At 35.3% G+C, this 18,559-nt stretch overlaps 1 protein-coding gene across 6 annotated transcripts in view; it reads left to right on the top strand.

Annotated features, from left to right (window-relative positions):
- The window catches only part of CDC42BPA (CDC42 binding protein kinase alpha), a 338,092-nt gene that overhangs the window by 141,221 nt on the left and 178,312 nt on the right, over window positions 1–18,559 (top strand). For all 6 annotated transcript variants that reach the window (XM_021718207.1, XM_008069336.2, XM_008069337.2 and 3 more), the window contains exon 6: window positions 17,539–17,632. In XM_021718207.1, the coding sequence (XP_021573882.1) occupies window positions 17,539–17,632 (94 nt within the window). The remainder of the gene's footprint in view (window positions 1–17,538; window positions 17,633–18,559) is intronic.

Consider the following 18,559-nt stretch of genomic DNA (forward strand, 5'->3'; position numbering starts at 1 on the left):
ATGTACTTTAGTTTTAGGTGACAAAAATGGAAAGATGAGGACTTTTGTGGTGTTTTTCAACACCACATAGATAATCAGAATGTTGATTGACATAGATAATCAGAATGTTGATTCTGGTATCAAAATGTCACCAGCTGATTCTGTGTGTTCTTCAGTGACTAATTCCTTAACCTTGATTTCTGTTTGTAATGCAGTTTTCTAGACTATCATTTAGTGTTGCCCATTTTGCCTTCAAACTATTAGAAACCTTATTAGAAACAACTTACTCTACAATAAATCAAAAAATTAGCTGGGCGTGGTAGCGCGCGCCTGTAGTTCCAGCTACTTGGAAGACTGAGGCAGAAGGATTGCCAGAGCCCAGCAGGTCGAGGCTGCGGTGGCTGGGAGCGGCCACTGCACTCCAGTCTGGGCGACAGAGTGAGACTCCAACTCAAAAAAAAAAAAGAAACAACTTGGATTGAAAAAGGTCATTGTTGGTTTGCAGGATTAGTTTGTTAGAGAGAACTGTATTATTGTAAGGTATATAATGGTTTAAGGTTGTAGATTAGAGAGAATTAGATGTGTGTATATAATCTGCAGAGATACTAGTTTCTTTATGTTAAATCGTCTGACACTTCATAAAAGGAATTTTTCATTTTTCAAAAGTTTCTTAGTGAGAACATATTCATATAGTCAAATAATGGTAGACTATTTAAATACTTCCTTAAAAAAGCGAAGAACTCCTTCATTTTAAACACATCAAAGACAGTTTTAAAAAATGAACTAAAAATTGTTAACTTTTCTTTATTAGCTCTATTCATAATTAGTAGTGGTCATTTGCACATTACTGCTTCATAAGATTTTCCCCCTAAATCTTTTCTCCTCTAGAAGGAAAAAATCTTTACCTTTGTGCACAACTTGTCAGTGGTATTCAGTGGAACTTCACTAATAATTATTGTTAGATTAAATTGTAAATACATTTAAAAAAGCTTTCTGAGATCTAACTTGCATCCCATGCAATTCTTTCATTTAAACGATACGGTGGTTTTTTTGTATATTCACAGATATGTGCAACCATACCACAATTCATTTTAGAATATTTTCATAACTTCAGAAAGAAACACCATATTTTTACATTCCCTTCTCCCTATTCTCCTAGTTTTAAGGAATCCTTAGTCTACTTTCTGTCTCTATAGATTTGCTTATTCTGGACATTGTCTATAAATGAAATCATATAATGTGGTTTTGTGAATGGCTTCTTTCGCTTAGCATAATCTCTTCAAGTTTTAATCATGTTGTAGGATATATCAGAACTTACTATCTCAATCAGGTTAACTATCTGGTTAAAAAAAACCCTACATTTTTCAGTTTTGTGACAGAACCCAAAGTGTACATGCCATAACATTCACAATGTACACAGTACAACCCCAAATTATTCAATCTATCAGGAAATTATGATTCAATGTCAGAGGAAAAAATAGTCAACTTATGGCAACCCAAGGTGTCCCAAGTTTAAGAATTACTGGACAGAGTTTTAAAGTACTTAGTTTATGGAGTATATGCTCCACTGAGCAAGAAAAACACATTTGAAATGAATGAAATGATAGCAAATCTTAGCAGTAAAATAGAAATGATAAAACAAATAGAAATTTTAGAACCAAAAATTACAGTACTGCAAATAAAAATTCACTAAATGAATATAGGTCAGTGGAAATTATCCCATGAAGAGCAGAGACAAAAAGTTGGGGGAAAAAATGAGCAAGTTCTCAGAAACGAAAAAGTCTAGCATGCATGCCAGGAAAAGAGACGAGTGACAATAGGACAAAATAAAACAGTAGCTCCGAACTTGCCATGTTTGGAGAAGGGCATTCATTTATAGAACTAAAAAGTTACATAGTTACGTAGACAAATTCCTTTAGAATTTGTCTAGCAGGTTTTCCAGTTTTGCCTTATGGGAAAAAAAATTGCAGCAAACTCAAAACAATTTAAATTCTTGCAAACCACCTAGCATATCTTAATCAAAGCTTGAAATACAGTGAATAAAGAGTCTTGAAAGCAGCAGAGGAAAATAACATATTACATACAAGGGAAAAACAGTGTGAATGATCTCAGTTTTCTCATCAAAACCAAGGGGACTAAAAAACAATCGAATTGTATCTTTAGAGAACTGAAAGAAGAAAACTATCAACCCAGTATTCTATATCCAATGACAATTTACTTTAGTAATAAAGTGGGGGAGCCGCATTTTTACATAGAAGAAACTCAAAGGGATTAATAGCTTCTGGCCACCCTTAAGAGAAATGCTCAACAACATACTTCAGAATATAGAGCAATGAGAACAGAAGGAAAGTTGGATATTCAAGAAAGAAGATGGAGAATAATAATTGGTAAAAATCTCAGTACACATAAAACATTATATTTTTTTCTCTTAAATCTTTACATGACTGCTTAAAGCGAAAATTGTTTTGATGTTATATTCACTGAATGGATATGTACTGTGTATGAAAGCTGTAACATAATGGAGAGAGGTGGGGCATAAACACATTCTAGAGTAATTATTGACCTTTAAAGTAAAAGAAAAAGGGAAAACTGTGGGAACATAAGGAGCAAGTGGCTTATAAGGGAAAGAAAACTAATTTATTGTTAGACTTTTCAGTGACAAACCTTTATGATAAAGATATGCATTAAGTATTTATAATACCACAGAACATAAAATATGAACAAAACTCCTAGCAATCCTCCCTCTGGGAATATACCCGGAGGAACACAAATCATTCTACAAAAAAGATATTTGCGCACACATGTTTATTGTAGCACTATTCACAATAGCAAAAACATGGAAGCAACTGGACTGGATACAAAAAGTGTGGTACATATATACAATGGAATATTATACAGCCATAAAAAAGGACAAACATATGGACTTTGCAGCAACTTGGATGGATTTAGAGTCTGTATTACTCAGTGATCTATCATAGAAACAAAGAACAGAGTACCATATGCTCTCACTCATAAGTGGACCCTGAACATATACTTTAAGAAAGGGATTGGCAGTAGTAGGATACTGCTGGGTGGGGGTGGGGACACAACATCATTAAGGGTACCTGATCTCAAACCAGTCAAAGTAGAGACCAAAGAGAGGCCCATACACTACCTGTACAATGACCACTTGTATATCTAATCCTGAATTGTACCCCACATATTTAAAACAAACAAGCAAACAAAAACCCACAAGAGAATGACAAAAAAATATGAACAAAATTAGCTTTGACATATAAAGGGCACATACAAATACTATCAAATTACAAGAACCTGGAGGATGTTCCTATGAATTCTTCTGAGGAATATACTAATCTATTAGACAGTGAGCTTCAAACAATCAAAATGACTAGAGGTATCAATATAAGAACTGGTGTTGCTCATTAAATAGTTTTAGAACTAAAGCAATAAAAAGGTTAAAAGGAGAGAGTCGTATTAATGACTGTATACTCTGCCATGAGCATATAGTATGATTGTAAAAGTAGTTGATGGTAATTGAGAGAATTTATGCAAAAATTTTGAACTATTTTCAGCAATCAAGTTGGTGGCAATAGTATAATTACTGTTATTTTGAGATTATTATGTTTATAATGTGAAATGAAACATATCAGTCATTATGGAGTATTCTAATTCTGTCATCTCTTGTATTCTTAAGAGTCAGGATTTTTGATGTAGAAGAAAGGAGATGCTGATATAGTATAAAAAAGGATAACTAAAAAATCCCATAGTCTTGAACTGGAATCAGAAATATCATTAGGAACATAAGAGGCATTTTATCTTTACACACACACACACACACACACACACACACACACACACACACTCTTATATGTAAATATAGCTGTCCAGTGAAAAGGATTAGAAAAAATGACTACCTGCCTGGGCAGTGAGACCTCATCTCTACAATAAATCAAAAAATCAGCTGGGTGTGGTAGCGCACGCCTGTAATTCCGGCTACTTGGAAGGCTGAGGCAGAAGGATCACCGGAGCCCAGCAGGTCGAGGCTGCAGTGGCCAGGAGCGGCCACTGCATTCTAGTCTGGGCGACAGAGTGAGAATCCAACTCAAAAAAAAAAAGAAAAGAAAAGAAAAGAAAAAATGACCAACTCAGTAGCAATGAACATCTCTATTGACTGTGATTCTCAAATATTATTTCCCACTGGGGGAAAACAGCCTTCTCAGAGAAACAACTATTGCTACACCTAGGTTGGAAGTGCACAAGAGGAGCCTAGTACTCTTGTCATGCCAAATTGTAAACAAGTTTTCAAAGACTTTAAGGTTCACATCTTATGGATCCAGGAACCAATTTGGAAAGGCTACCATTGGCCAAAGATTGGGAAATTTTCACATTTAATAGGGGTAATTATAAAAACAAATTGAAACTTGTCAGATTTGCTTGTAATAATGCATTTGTAATGCTATTTTTAAAACACTGTAGTTTTGACCCTAAGTTCATAATGGCTAAAGCACACTAGCTTTTTTTGTTGGATATAATCTCTTTCTGAAGGCAAATTGATAAGTTTAGTGAAACTTAATAGAATATATATGCTTTCCTATCTTTGTTTCAAATGTTAAATACTGGCTTGAATATATTCTTAGGATAGAATGTGCATTTATTTAAGTTTTTAATTTTAAAGATGTAGGGTACAATTCAGGGTTAGGCATACAAATGTTTTATGCAGGTATCCTTGTTGATAAGGTGTACACCCCCCACCAGTTTCCCACTATTGCCAATCCCTTTCTTATTGCGTTATGATTATTGTTCAAGGTCCACTTATGAGTGAGAACATGTGGTACTCGGTTCTTTATTTTTGTGGGAGATCACTAGTTTCCTCCAAACAAAATAGATTAACAAAAAGTTAACCAATTTATAAATTTCTTCATAACTCTTTTTAATCTCACGTAATTTGTTTCATGTTCAAGGTTTTTAAATTGTAATTTGTATTAACTTCATCTCCTTAATGTTAATAGTGTTTTGTTTTATATAATGGTTAACTCTAGGGTAAAGTGTACTGGTACATTATAGGAAATTTATCAATTCTGTTTTAATAGAAATTGTTGAGGGAAATACCACGTAATTCATTTCTACAGAATTTTTCATAAGAATTTCATGAAGAATAGTATGTACTGGGCCTTCACTTGGGCTTCAGACTGGTTTTATCTCTTTAGCTTAGATTTATGGGTATGACTTGGCAGTTATTCTCTTGGAATGTGTAAATTCATTACTTTTACAATGAGCTAGAAGTAATTTGAGGCCTAAGCCTTACTCAAAACTCCCTTCAGTCCCTCACAGGCCTGAATCACATTTCAGAATTTTCATAATGCTAATGGAGGAGCTATTTTTATATCCTGTAATTACTAAGGAATAGGTAATGTTACAATGATGCTCCTTGACTTACAATGGGTTAATGTCTCAATATACTCATTGTAAAGTTGAAAAATTATAAGTTGAATCATTATAATTTGGGGACTGTCTGTCATTAAAAACTGTTACATTAGAGCTATAGGTAAACTCAGGATGTGCACAATTATAGGAATCATTTTATATAAAGATTGTCATTATATTGCAGTTCATTTGCTATTTCAGTGATTGTTAGGAATTTGGGTCAACTACGAAGTTAGAGGGAACATTCCCAATAGATCAGCCTTAATTCTTACACCAATTACAAGTTTAGGTATTCCCTGTTGGGAGCCAGCCATGGAGACCCACTGAGCGTTAGGGATCAGGAAGGGCCGTTGACCCTGAGACCACTAGGATGCGTTCGGGAGCTATTTGACCCCATTTCCTCCCCCTTTCTACTCAGCACTAACCAGATTAAGCTCCTGTGAGCTCAAAACATAAAAACTCTGAGACTGGGACGAACACAAGCTAACTTTAGAAACTCATTGCTCCCATTCTTTCGCAAACTGCAGTTTTGGCTTTCACACAACTTATAATTCAAACTCGTGTCACATCTAAGAGCCTTAGCATTGGTCACAGGCTTCTGGGTCATGATCTTAGGATTTATTGAAGGTGTAAATCGTAGAATATAGTTTTAGAAGACAGCCATTTTGTTGAAAGAATGCGGCTGGGTTACTTGCAGGTAGCCCACTGTGAACTTTGGACTGGGCCACATTCCAAAAATTCTGGAATGGGCCACTTTTGTTTGTAAAGTAAATACTTAAGCTTCTATAGAATTGTTTAACTTGGCATAAATCAATCAGTTTAGGATGAAAAAGGTTTATAGAATATGTCAGTCACAGATTAGGTTATGCTTTGTTATGGGATTTTAAGATTATCATATGAAAAGGGTTTAAAGGCAATCATTGATTAAGTTTTCATGGATTAAGGTTTCTGGTGGGTGGGGGACACCCCTCCCACATCTGACTTTGTGTATAAAAGACCCATTGTAATTCTCAATGACACACATTGTTTCTGCACTAGACTGGAGTCCAGTCTCTTTCTTACTCTCTCTCTCTCTCTCTCTCTCTTTTCTTCCCCCCAATCACCGATGCCGTCTCCACCTTTGGGGTACCCTGAACCCGGCTGGAGCTGGTCTCCAGCAATTCCCCAAACTGTCTTCAGTTTAGATAATTTGCAAGACTCACAGGACTCACTGAAAGCTGTTCTACTTGGCAGTTATAGTTTATCTCACGGGAAGGATACAGATTTAAATCAGTCAAAGGAAGAAGTGCATAGGATAGAGTTCAGAATTACCAAACGTGGAGCTTTCATCATTCTGTCTTAATGGAGTTGACCAGCCCAGCATCCATGTTATGATAGTGCTCATGGAGTATTTCCAACCAGGGAATTCCTTCCAAGCCTTTGATTTCCAGAATTTTGGGGACCCCAATAGTTACTCTCTGTGTGACTGTCTTTAGTCTACAGCTCTTCCCCAAAATTGGGCTGACGCCTTTAGTCTCCAATCTTTTCCAGAGGCAACAATTATACTACATGCCCAAATAAATTACATTGTTAGTGAAGTAGGGTCCGAGCGATTAAATGACAGGCCAGTGACTCAAATTAACAAAGGAGAGGTTTATTAGTCAAGGCTCTTGCTGGCCAGCAGCTGCTTGCAGGGAACTAGTTCTGAGCAAGGGTTTGAACCTGCAACACAGGGCTGTCTTTTGTATTTAGATTTACATCCTGGCGGGCTAAAGATAGAACTTGGGACTTCCCAAGGCACTTACCACAACATTCTGGAGGTGTGGGCAAGCAAGTTTACAGAAGCAGATGTAGCTTGTTATGCAGGTGCAGCGGATAAGGGTACAATTAATTGCGTAATGTCTGTAGAGAAAGTTTTCAGGAAAGGAGTAATGCCTGCCTCAAGGTTAGAGCTATTCCTGCTTTTTCCCCTTACACTTCTTTCTTTGTTCTCTTTGTTCCTTCTTACAGTTAGATTGTCTAGTAGCCAAACAAAGATATTCTTGTCAGTCATGCTTTTCCAGGAACCTAGAGATCACCTCCCTGTAGCTGAGGATAAAGAGTAGATCTCTCTTTGGTCTTTAGCCTAGGACCTCTTACAGCAAAATTATCATATTTTGGCATCTTCTTACGACAGAGATAGCAATAGTATCAGAGTGAATATATCTGTCCTTTGGAGGAGCCAGTGCGGGGTAGGAATAATTTAAGGAAATTGCTAATCCATCCTATAAAGCCATTATATACCTTTCATATTTTTTGTGCTAATTACTTGTTTCCTCCTGTTATCTACCACTGTTTGTGCCATATGATCAACTTGTGCAGAACTACTTAGCATAGAAATTGCTTGATGCTAGTCATTTTATTAGATCCTAAGAAGGCTTTAGCTGAATCTCCCAATGATTGTTTCTCAGATCAGATACTATTTACTATTCTACAGTTTTAGGATGTTTTTCTTTTAGTGATATATTGCTTATATAAACACAAATATTTGTTTAAGACAATAAGCATAAGGACATTATTTTAATATATAACATGATAATGAGGAACAAGAAAAAATTCTATAAATTGGCTCTTTTTTTTTTTTTTTTTTGGCTTAAGAGAACTTTATTTTGACATAATTGTAGATTCACAGGAAATCGCAAAGTTAGTACAGAAAGGTTCCAGGTACCCTTTACCTTGTTTCTCTCAGTTGTTACATCTGTCCTACTCATGATAGTACTTTTTCTTTCCTTGACAGTAGATAGTGGCTTAATTTGCATTTTTTGCCCCTCAGCTTCCTGTTCTTCTCTCCTTTTTTCCGTAGTCTCTTTCCCATATCTTGCATCCCACGTGTACTCTTGAGTTGGATTTGAATGTTTATTTTCATAATTATACAAAATTTGAATTCCATAGTAGTCTTTCTTTGAATTACATTGTTAGTGTGGTTCATGGGTTGTTTTTACTTGTTCTCCTTGTTGATTGTGGATTTTTTTTCAAAGCATGTGTAGAAAGATTAGGATTTGTATAACCCCCATTGTTTTACAGTACCTGGAATTGTTTAGTCATTGGTTTTTATTCATAAGAATTCTTCTAATATTTTCATTATACAACAGAAAATAATAAGTTTGAGAAAATTTTACTGACAAGATTTTATGAATAACTGTTTTCTCAGTTGTAAGGTGAGCCCCAAATTAATGTTCCCATAAGAATTCTAATTTCTGACTGACAGAATTTTGCCAATGTGAATTTTCTTTATTACTGATGTCATATTTTTGGCAACATTAAAAGATGATTTAATAAGCAATTTAGTTGTAATATTATTATACAGTCTGCTGTTTTTTCCTATATGGTTACATAAAAAGGAGAAGAGTGGGAAAATTGGAAAATAAAAGCATTGTTATATAAGTCCGCTCCCCTAACTGAAATAAATGATGAAAATAAACCAAATGGGCAATACTGTCATGAAGTTGGTAGGAAAGATAATTGTATGTGCCTTAAATTAGTGATTGTCGTTGACTATTCCCTATGCAGTATTCTGATTCATGGTTTCTGGATTGGAGTCCAGGGACATGTAATTAAATAACCTCTCTAGTTGATTTTAGTGGCCAGAGTTGAAAACTGCTGCTTTGTAGGTTAACTAATGTTGTTACATTCACATTTTACTATTATGGGAATAATATTTGTAATAATCATGCTTTTGGTACTGATGTTCTAGTAAAGTTAAAAAGTAAAAACCACCTATAGAATATTGCCCTTTCAACATAATCATTGTTTGGGAATGTTTTTTAAATTCTTAACTATTATATATAATTATTATGTATCATTATAAATATTAATTTTGGTTTATAATTTTAAAATAATGCTGTTCCTTTTAAGCCACATCTTTCTTTCGCTTAGGAACAAGGGAAGTAACTGATTTTCGAAACTTTAATTATGATAAATTATTACTGAATAATAGTGTGATTCATATTCAAGCTAGGAAGAAACTTGAATAATGGTTTTACAGTGATAATGTGGAGATTTTATCTCTTATAAACATTTTTACGTCCTCAATTTTCATTGATTTGTCAAGGTTGGAACTGATGTTATGCCTGAATTTTCTTTTCACTTCCTTTATTGACAATATTTGGTATCTGGTTATCTGGCTGCCACATTATTTACAAGATATCACTGACTCAGAGTGGTTCTGAATGCCAGATTTTTTTTGCTTCTTATATCAGAAAATGAAATTTGTTGACCTATTTTTCCACTTATAATTGCTGCGTAACATGTTGTATTCTCCAGAAGTGGGCACTGAGACCAAATATGTCATGCAGGGTATTTATTTTTAGGGATTAACACCTATAGGAAGGAGTTGGAGAAAGCAGGTTTTGGGGGAGGGAGAAGCTAGATTGCACTGAGGCCAAAGCATTAGCTCCACTTGGTGTTCTGGAGAGTAGTCATCCGATTTGTTGCTTGTTTGGTCGATATGGCATGGTCTTCATATTTCCATGTCAGTCATTCAGTGCTTATGAAAAAAGGCAGGCCTTTTTGTAAAAAAAAATGCGACTGTAACTCTAAAGGAGCTGACAGTTGGAAGCTGTCTGCTGACATCCAGGGCAAAGCTCTTCATTCCAGGAGAAGGTAGCACATCTCTGTTCATCATACATTCTGATATAAATGACTGTCACTTTTTTTTTTTTTTTTTTGAGTTGGAGTCTCAGTCTGTCACCCAGACTGGAATGCAGTGGCCAGTAGCGGCCACTGCAGCCTTGACCTGCTGGACTCCGGCGATCCTTCCACCTCAGCCTTCTGAGTAGCCAGAATTACAGGCATGTGCTACCACACCCAGCTGATTTTTGATTTGTTGTAGAGATGAGGTCTCGCCAAGTTGCCCAGGTGGGTCTCGAACCCGCGGGCTCAGGCAGTCCACTCACCTCAGCCTCCCAAAGCACGGGATTACAGGCTGAGCCACCAAGTCCAGCAACAGTCACTTTTTTGCTCTTGAGTCTGCAATTTGGGCAAGACTAGGCAGGGACTAATTGTGTGTTCACTGTGCAATAAGAGTTGTAGTGCCTCACCTGGGTTTAGAAGATCCACTATCAAATGACTTACTAACGTAACTAGCCCATGAACTGGGAGTTCAGCCAGAGCTGTAGGCCTGGGGTATTTGTTCTTCCCAGGTGAGCTGCTTGAGTTTCTTAACAACACAATACATATGTTCCAAGAGCTAGTGTTTCAAGAGAACAAAGTAGAATTGCATGGCATTTATATGACATAGTCTTGGAAAACATAGAGCCTCACTTCTACCATACTCTGTTGGTTGAGGTAGTCACAAAAGCCTGTCCAGTTTCAAGCAGAAGGGACAGTCCTCTTGATGATGGTGGAGTGGCGAGAATGTGGAATGAGAGGTATTATTGAGGTAATTTTAGAAAAATATAGTTTGCCACATCCATGAAACTTAGAAGTCCAAGGTGCCTTAATTGGACTAGAGCTGACTGCAGCTTTTAGAAAACTCAGTTTATAGTAGTTTAAATGTATAAGGAGGGGTAGTGACTGAGTGAAATCCTTCTGAAGGCCCTTACAGAAACAACTAAAAATCTAGGCGTAACAAAAAAATCATCATCTAAAGGTACTAGAGAGTGAACAGAAGCAGGTAGAACCCTATTTGAAATGCATACGCAGAGAAGGTTAGAAATGTGAAATGAGGTTTCATTTTTGCAGCTTTCAACCTGGGACTGGGTGAAGACAACATGGTGTCCATTGCGACATGTGCATAAGTAGAAAACTCTTATCTTTATAGCCTGTGAAAGCTGAATCTTGGGAAACTGTGTTTGTTAGGGGATCCAAAATCTGTCAACCCGCAGCTCTGTTTGACCCGAATGAGAGTGTGGTAAGTCAGCTGATAAAATAAAAGAAAAATTACTAACTGGAGAAAAATAAAAGTATCCAAAGTGCCAACAATTTACCATTAATTATACTTAGCATGCAATTCAAAATTATCCAATATACAAAGAAAAAGGAAACTGTAACTCATTTTCTTTTTTTTTTTTTTTCGACTTGGAGTTTCACTCTGTCACCCAGACTGGAGTGCAGTGGCTGCTCCCGGCCACCACAACCTCGACCTGCTGGGTTCCTGCGATCCTTCCTCCTCAGCCTTCCAAGTAGCTGGAACTTTGGGCACGTGCTACCACGCCCGACTAATTTTTTGATTTATTGTAGAGATGAGGTCTCACCAAGTTGCCTGGGCGGGTCTCGATCTCACGGGCTCAGGCAATCCACCCACCTTGGCCTCCCAAAGCGCTGGGATTACAGGCTGAGCCACCGAGCCCGGCCTCATTTTCAAGAGAAAATAATATCAACTGAGTCCATCCCTGAAATGACCCAGATGTAGAAGCTAACAGATTAGAATTTTAAGTGACTATTATAACTATTCTTGATGAAGCAAAATAAAATCCGCTCACAATAAATGAAAAGATAGGAAATCTCAGCAGAGATCTATAAACAATTTAAAAAATCAAATGGAAATTCTAGAAATGAAAAATAAAAAATCTGCAATGAAAATTTTCATTGGAAACACTTAACAGCCTAATGGAGATGATAAAGGCTTGGAGATAAATAAATAGAAATTATTGAAGGTGAAGAACAGAGAGGAAAAGATTAAAATAATAGTAGTTCAAGGAACTGTTAGAGACATCAAAAGACTTTATGTACATGTACTTTGAGTTCAAGAAGGGGAGGAGAGAGAGAATGGACTAGAAAATATAGCCAAAGAAAGAATGGCAAGCAAAACAAAACAAAAAGAATGGCCCCACATTTTCCAAATTTGATGGAATATGTAATTTTAGTATTTGAGATGCTCAATAAGCTCCAAGGAAGGTGGATATGAAAAAGACCATGTGAAGAATCATTATAATAAAACTATTGAAATCCAAAGACAGCAAATTTGGGATAAAATGACACATTACATCTAGAGGCACTACAATTTCATTAAGAGGTGAATTCTTATCAGAAAATGTAGAAGTTAAAGAGAGACTGTCAACCAAGAATTCTATAGCCAGTGAAAATAGCCTTCAAGATTAAAAGTGAAATAAAGGCATTTTAAGTAAGAGAAAAACAAAAGAATTTATTGCCAGAAGACCTGCTCTACAAGAGATGCTAAAGGAAGTTCTTCAGGCTGCAGGAAAACGTTATTACATAGAAATATGCATTTGCAGAAAGGAATCCAAAGCACTGAAAATTGTAAATGTCTAGATACATACTAAACTATACATTTTAAAAATTATTTCTTACTAATTTCTTTATAAAATATGACTATTTATAGCAGGAATTATAACACTGCTGTGTGGAGTTTACAATGAATATAGATGTAATATAGATATAAGAATGGTAACGTAAAGGATCTAGGGGTAGATATAGATCCACACAGTTGCAACATCTTTTGTGAAGTAGGTTCAAAATCAATTCTATGTGCACTACTAAAAAGGGATGTATAATGTAATCCCTAGAGCAACCACTAAAAGAAAAAATACAAAGAAATTAGGATTTTTCTTGAATCCATCAGAGATTGGGGTGACAGGACACTCAACTAACCTGAGTGAAATCTAGGAAAAGGCAGGCACCTCTAAGGAGATCACTAAAGTTACAAAGAGAGCAGAGAACTGCATGTTGGGAAAGGACAGCACTAGGGAGATGGGAATTAGGCTTTTGGGAAAAGAAGAACCAGGAAAGGAAACTTAGAATAATTGGTCTTCTCTGAGAGAAGAAATAGAGAATAAAGTTGTATAGTTGTGAGAAAAATCAGTGTCAGATATCATAAGGTCCGAAGTCATCTTAAATAGCAAAAAGGAAAGCCAAATTTTTTTTGGACAACTTTTTTTCAGCACTCAAATTCCTTTTAAGAATTGCTCATACATTTTAGTGGCATTGTAAGAACAAGGACTTATGTTTTCTTGAAGCAGGTAAAAAGATGACAGATAACTGTAACCTATGAGTTTAATTATTTTAAAAGATATTGTCAAATACTGAATGTAAAACTTTTTCTAGGAAGTCTATAGATTTTCTTCTTATGTAACACTTTAAGATGCCAAAACCTTGGCTCCATAATTAACTTATTTGTAGACAGAATAGGCAGATATTTACCTACTTACTTTTCTTTGGTCCTAGCTTTTCTAGATTACAGAAAATAACCTTTGGGTTTGAGGGTACTGTCAAGTAAGTAAGTGTAACCTTTCTGTTCAGGTTGCATTTGAGAGTTTTTCCATTTCTTTATACCTACCTTGACTACCCCCTTCCCAAATCTGAACAGAGTATCTGTGCTTGTTATATTAGCTAGTAAGAACATTCTTATGCAGTAAGTAAGAGCATTCTTCAATCAGGTGATGGATGATGGTCAGTAGAGGCATCCCGATGCCCACCCCTTACCCTGCAAACACTTGTCAGGATTTGAGTCGCTGCCCTCTGTTCACAGTTTTACTTTAGAGTACAAAAAGAACTAGGACTGTCCTTGTATGTGTTAGGCCCAGTTCAAATCATACTTTGTATCCTTTATCTCCAAACATTAAAAAAAACGAACTACCATGAAATTAGGTTTTAATGAAAATGATAGACAAGCCTGAGGGAAAAAGGAAATCACAAAAGGTCAAGTTGTAGTCATTGGTTGAAAAGGGAGGAAGAGACATGTTTTCCTTTGTTTGAACTGATAAAGTACATGGATTTATATAAATTTTAGGCCTTACTGGTACCTGGCAGTTTAAGTCATATTCAGCACTAGCTAGGTAGAAAAGTCATCTTTTGAGTTCACCGTATAAATCCCTTAAATTCTCCTTCATATCAGTATTATACTTTCTCTCATTCCATCTCCTAAACAAAAATAAAACCTAAATATTTTGAAATACAGCCGGGAGAATAGCTCATCTTCCTGAGGTCTTATTAATTCAGAAAGTTAAGAGAGTTTCCACCTACCCAAATAATGACCATTTTAGGAATAGAGAGACTTCCTTTTTAGTCATGGAATGAAGAGAGTTAGCAGTGGAATGAATCAGTAGGCAACATATTACATTACATGTATAATCGTATTCCTTGTTGGATAGACAGAGGCCAGTTATTGTATTATTATAATGTATTATTATAACACGAATTTATCTGTGATCATGACACTAACTGTTTTGACTAAAAAATATTGCTGACTACAGATGATCATAGTAGCTTAGTCAAACATTTTTATATTCTTTGATTAAATGACTCACATACCCATGTAATTTTGGTTTTTGATTAATTTTAATCAAACAATACTGCATATAGCAAAAAGAACACTCAACTAGTATAAAAAAGGCCATATTGAAAATAGTCCCACTTCCACACCTCTTTGTGCCTGCTCCCCAGTGGTAGCCACATTTAATTCCTTTAAGCTATTTTTAAAAAAATTACTTAAAATAGTTCTAATGTCCTGATGGCTAATGCTGAAATTTTTAGACTTACAAATTTATAAATTTTTGACAGTTTGTAAGAACTTTTATTGACTGCCATGCTGTTTGAGGATTTAGCTGTTTGTATTCCTTATCTCACTTTTCCTTCCTGCATTTTCTTACTATAATTTTATCACTGTTCTGCTCTTCTTGGTAGTTAATGTGTACATTATTGAGACTTTGTAAATATTGTTTATTGCTGAACCAAGGAATATAATGTTTTTCTTGTTTAATTATTTTTTCTATAATTAATAATAACCTCTTAATCTTTTCAGTAGTTTGTCAGTATTCTTATGTTTTCTTTTGATATGTATATACCACATACCTAACAGTCAGTTTTCAAGTATTCAGATATCAAACCATGTATCAAGTCAATTTAGTTACTTTCTTCCAATTTTGTAGACAGTTATAATTGTTTCCTTTGCTCTGCATGGGTTATTGTATGTCTTCCGTTTTTCAGAACTGTGTCGACGCCTTTCATCTTCTATTGCCTTTTCTCACATTTACTTGTGGGTTTCTACCTTTTAGTCCTTGTATTGTTATTTTACTATGGTTTCTAGAGGGAGTAGAGATAAACCTTTGTGTTCCCATGAAGATTTCTGGGTTAGAGATGAGTAGATGAGAGTGGTTTCTGTTTTCTGCTTCTATAATACTCTCATAGTCCCTAGTTTTGCAGTTAGTTCAGTGTTATTGCATGCTATAAATGTTTAATTAATGCTTATCGAACATCAACTGTAATGTTCTTATCCCATTTCTCATTCTTCCCCAACAGCTTATGGGGTCTTGAAATTTGAGTTTCCTAAATCCTGTCTTTCTCCCAGTTGCTAATTTATAGCTTAATATAAGAAGATTATCTCTTGATTTGGAAGAAAATGTGAAGTAATTAGGATAATTTTGGGTTCTTTGCATTTTAGTGATTTACTGAGAGTTTATTGAAAGTTCTGAAACTAGGACTTGGTTTCCAGAATCTGAATTTTTAAAAACTCTGATAGAGCATCTTTATATAGTCCCTTTTAATAAACTGAATGCAAGACAGGAATAATAGACTCAGGTTCATAACATGATAGCGCCTGCTATTTCCTTTTTATTTACTACATTTTTCCATCTAAATTGAGTAGAACATAGGCCTGAGTAGGTTTAAGGGTGTTTATAAGTGCATTAAGATTAACAAAAAAACAAAACTTTTTTTTCTCTCTTTTCCTTGGGTTTGTATTGTTTTGTCAACCTGCCTAGTGCTCTGAGGTTAGAGGTTATATTTAATAGGAAACTACTACATTCTTCCTGATAGTTTTGTGGCTTATTCTTAAAAAAAAAAATTAATGTGTGGACACCCAGGAAGTAGATCTGTAGTCTCAGACTGCAGACTAGCAGTTGATAGATTATAGGCATTACATCCTTCATGTCATGCTTTTATATAAAACTATTTATATCAGAGTTTTTATAGAAATATTTTTGTTTGCCCTTTATTCTAGAAATTGTTCCTACCAATGAAGAAGAAAATAAAGAAGTAATAAAGGAGAACAGAGATAATATACACATTTAGAAATAGAAGAGTAATTTGTTACAAAAGTTGTAATTGAAAGGAATGCCTCAATATTTTCACTATATATGGCAGTTGACATTTTTAATACATAAAATGTGGAATAATTAACAAAAAACATGAGAAGACAGTACATAGAAGAAGAAACATAAATGACTCATAAGTCTCTAAAAATATTTAATCTCACAGATAGTCAAAGAAATTTCAGTAAGAATGGGATACTCTTTTTAAACCATCACAATGGCAAAGATTAAAGTAAATGATACTACCTAGCATTGTCATTGATGTGAGAACCAGCCTTTTTTTTTGTTTTTAACTGTTGGCTAATTTGAAAATTGTTGAGGGCCACAGAGGACAAATATGGATTAATAAACAGAGGTCTTGTCCATTCTGGGGCATTAGAAACAGCTTCTCTAAGATTGATATTTAGTTGTAGTTCTAAAGATAAGTGGTAATAAGTGAAAAAGGAAATACCATTCCAGGAAGAGAGCAGCATTTGTCATAGTCCTGAGTTAAGAAGATACAGTATGTGTGTTTAAAGATGGATATATCTTACAAGCTATTGGCTTAGCATCTACAAATAATGAGACTTTAAATAATATAATAAATAATATGAAACTTAACATAGATAATCTATTAGGCATTTATTTCAGTCCTTCTGCAAAATCAGCTTTATAAAGCAATTTCTTTGTGTTATCATGACCTTGTAGTACCTGATAATTTATCCATCTTCAGTTGTCTTCAGGGCTAGAAAGTATATTTTTGCCTGTCCAGTTTCATGGACAAGAGGATAGTATTTTTTTTGTAGGTAATTATGACTCTTTTCATGGTTAGAAAGTTGGCCTACCACAGTCACATCAGTCACATTGGAACCTGTATAAATCTAAAGGAAGGTTTGTAAGATTAATTTAACCAGAATGAAACCACAGTACCTTAACCTTTTATCTCCGGGAGAATACTGAAACTTCATGAGCTTAAGAAAGTTTTAATATAAATCAGAGCCAGGATTTGAACCCATAAAGTAATTAAGTTGCTGTTTTTAGAGTATTACTTTTAAAGAAAGTGAGATTTTTAGACAGAAAGATTACCTTAACAAACAACTGATTGTGTTTATTTTTCCCAACTAAAAATTGAATGTATTTATTTTTTCAGAGACATTAAACCTGACAATATATTGATGGATATGAATGGACATATTCGGTTAGCTGATTTTGGTTCTTGTCTGAAGCTGATGGAAGATGGAACGGTAAATAAAGATGAATCCTAAATTGTTTTACTCACAGACATTTCCCTGCTATTTGCCTTCTGTATCTATTTTAGAAATCAACTTTTATACTATCTACCCATCCATCCATCCATCCATCCATTTGTCTATGTGTGCTCCACTTCCTTCCACAAAGACATTTGGGTATATTTGTTCATCATAGAGCTCGTCTATAAAATCATCATAGCATTTCAGCTGCTTATATTAATGATCTTAAGATTGATGTGGCAAAGCTGGGCTCTGTGGCTCAGCCTGTAATCCTGCGCCTTTGGGAGGCTGAGGTGAGTGGATTGCCTGAGCCTGCGGTTTCAAGACCCGCCTGGGCAGCAAGACCTCTTCTCTACAATAAATCAAAAAATCAGCCGGGCGTGGTAGCGCGCCCCTGTAATTCCGGCTACTCGAAAGGCTGAGGCGTAAGGATCGCTGGAGCCCAGCAGGTCAAGGCTGCGGTGGCCGCTCCCGGGAGCGGCCACTGCACTCCAGTCTGGGTGACGGAGTGAGACTCCAACTCAAAAAAAAAAAGATGGATGCGGCATATCCTTTATGAGATCCCTGTTTACTCCTTCTTAGCTGGTAACTATTATTGTAATTGTGATATTTTAAAGTTTCCAAAAGGGTAAAGAAAATAAATTCCATGTAGAAAAAGAAAATGCAGTTTTGTCTTCACTTTTATTTATTTTGTCTTTCTTTCCTAATTGTGTAGTTATTCTGAAGTTCAGTGTTCAACAAATGAACACTTTTTTCAGAAAGTACTCTGTGTTCATCTCATGTTCCCATTTGCTTAACTTCTGCTAACGCTAACCCTCTCAGTAGTTTTTTTTATTTAAAAGTTTATAAACCCAAATTTTATTCCTTGTTATTGTTTTTAAACTTTGTTTTCCTGGATGTATAGCAGAGATCCAAATATGT

Source organism: Carlito syrichta, unplaced genomic scaffold, assembly GCF_000164805.1.
Source record: "Carlito syrichta isolate Samal-C Ts95f unplaced genomic scaffold, Tarsius_syrichta-2.0.1 Scaffold311939, whole genome shotgun sequence".
In the NCBI taxonomy this organism is placed as follows: domain Eukaryota; kingdom Metazoa; phylum Chordata; class Mammalia; order Primates; family Tarsiidae; genus Carlito; species Carlito syrichta.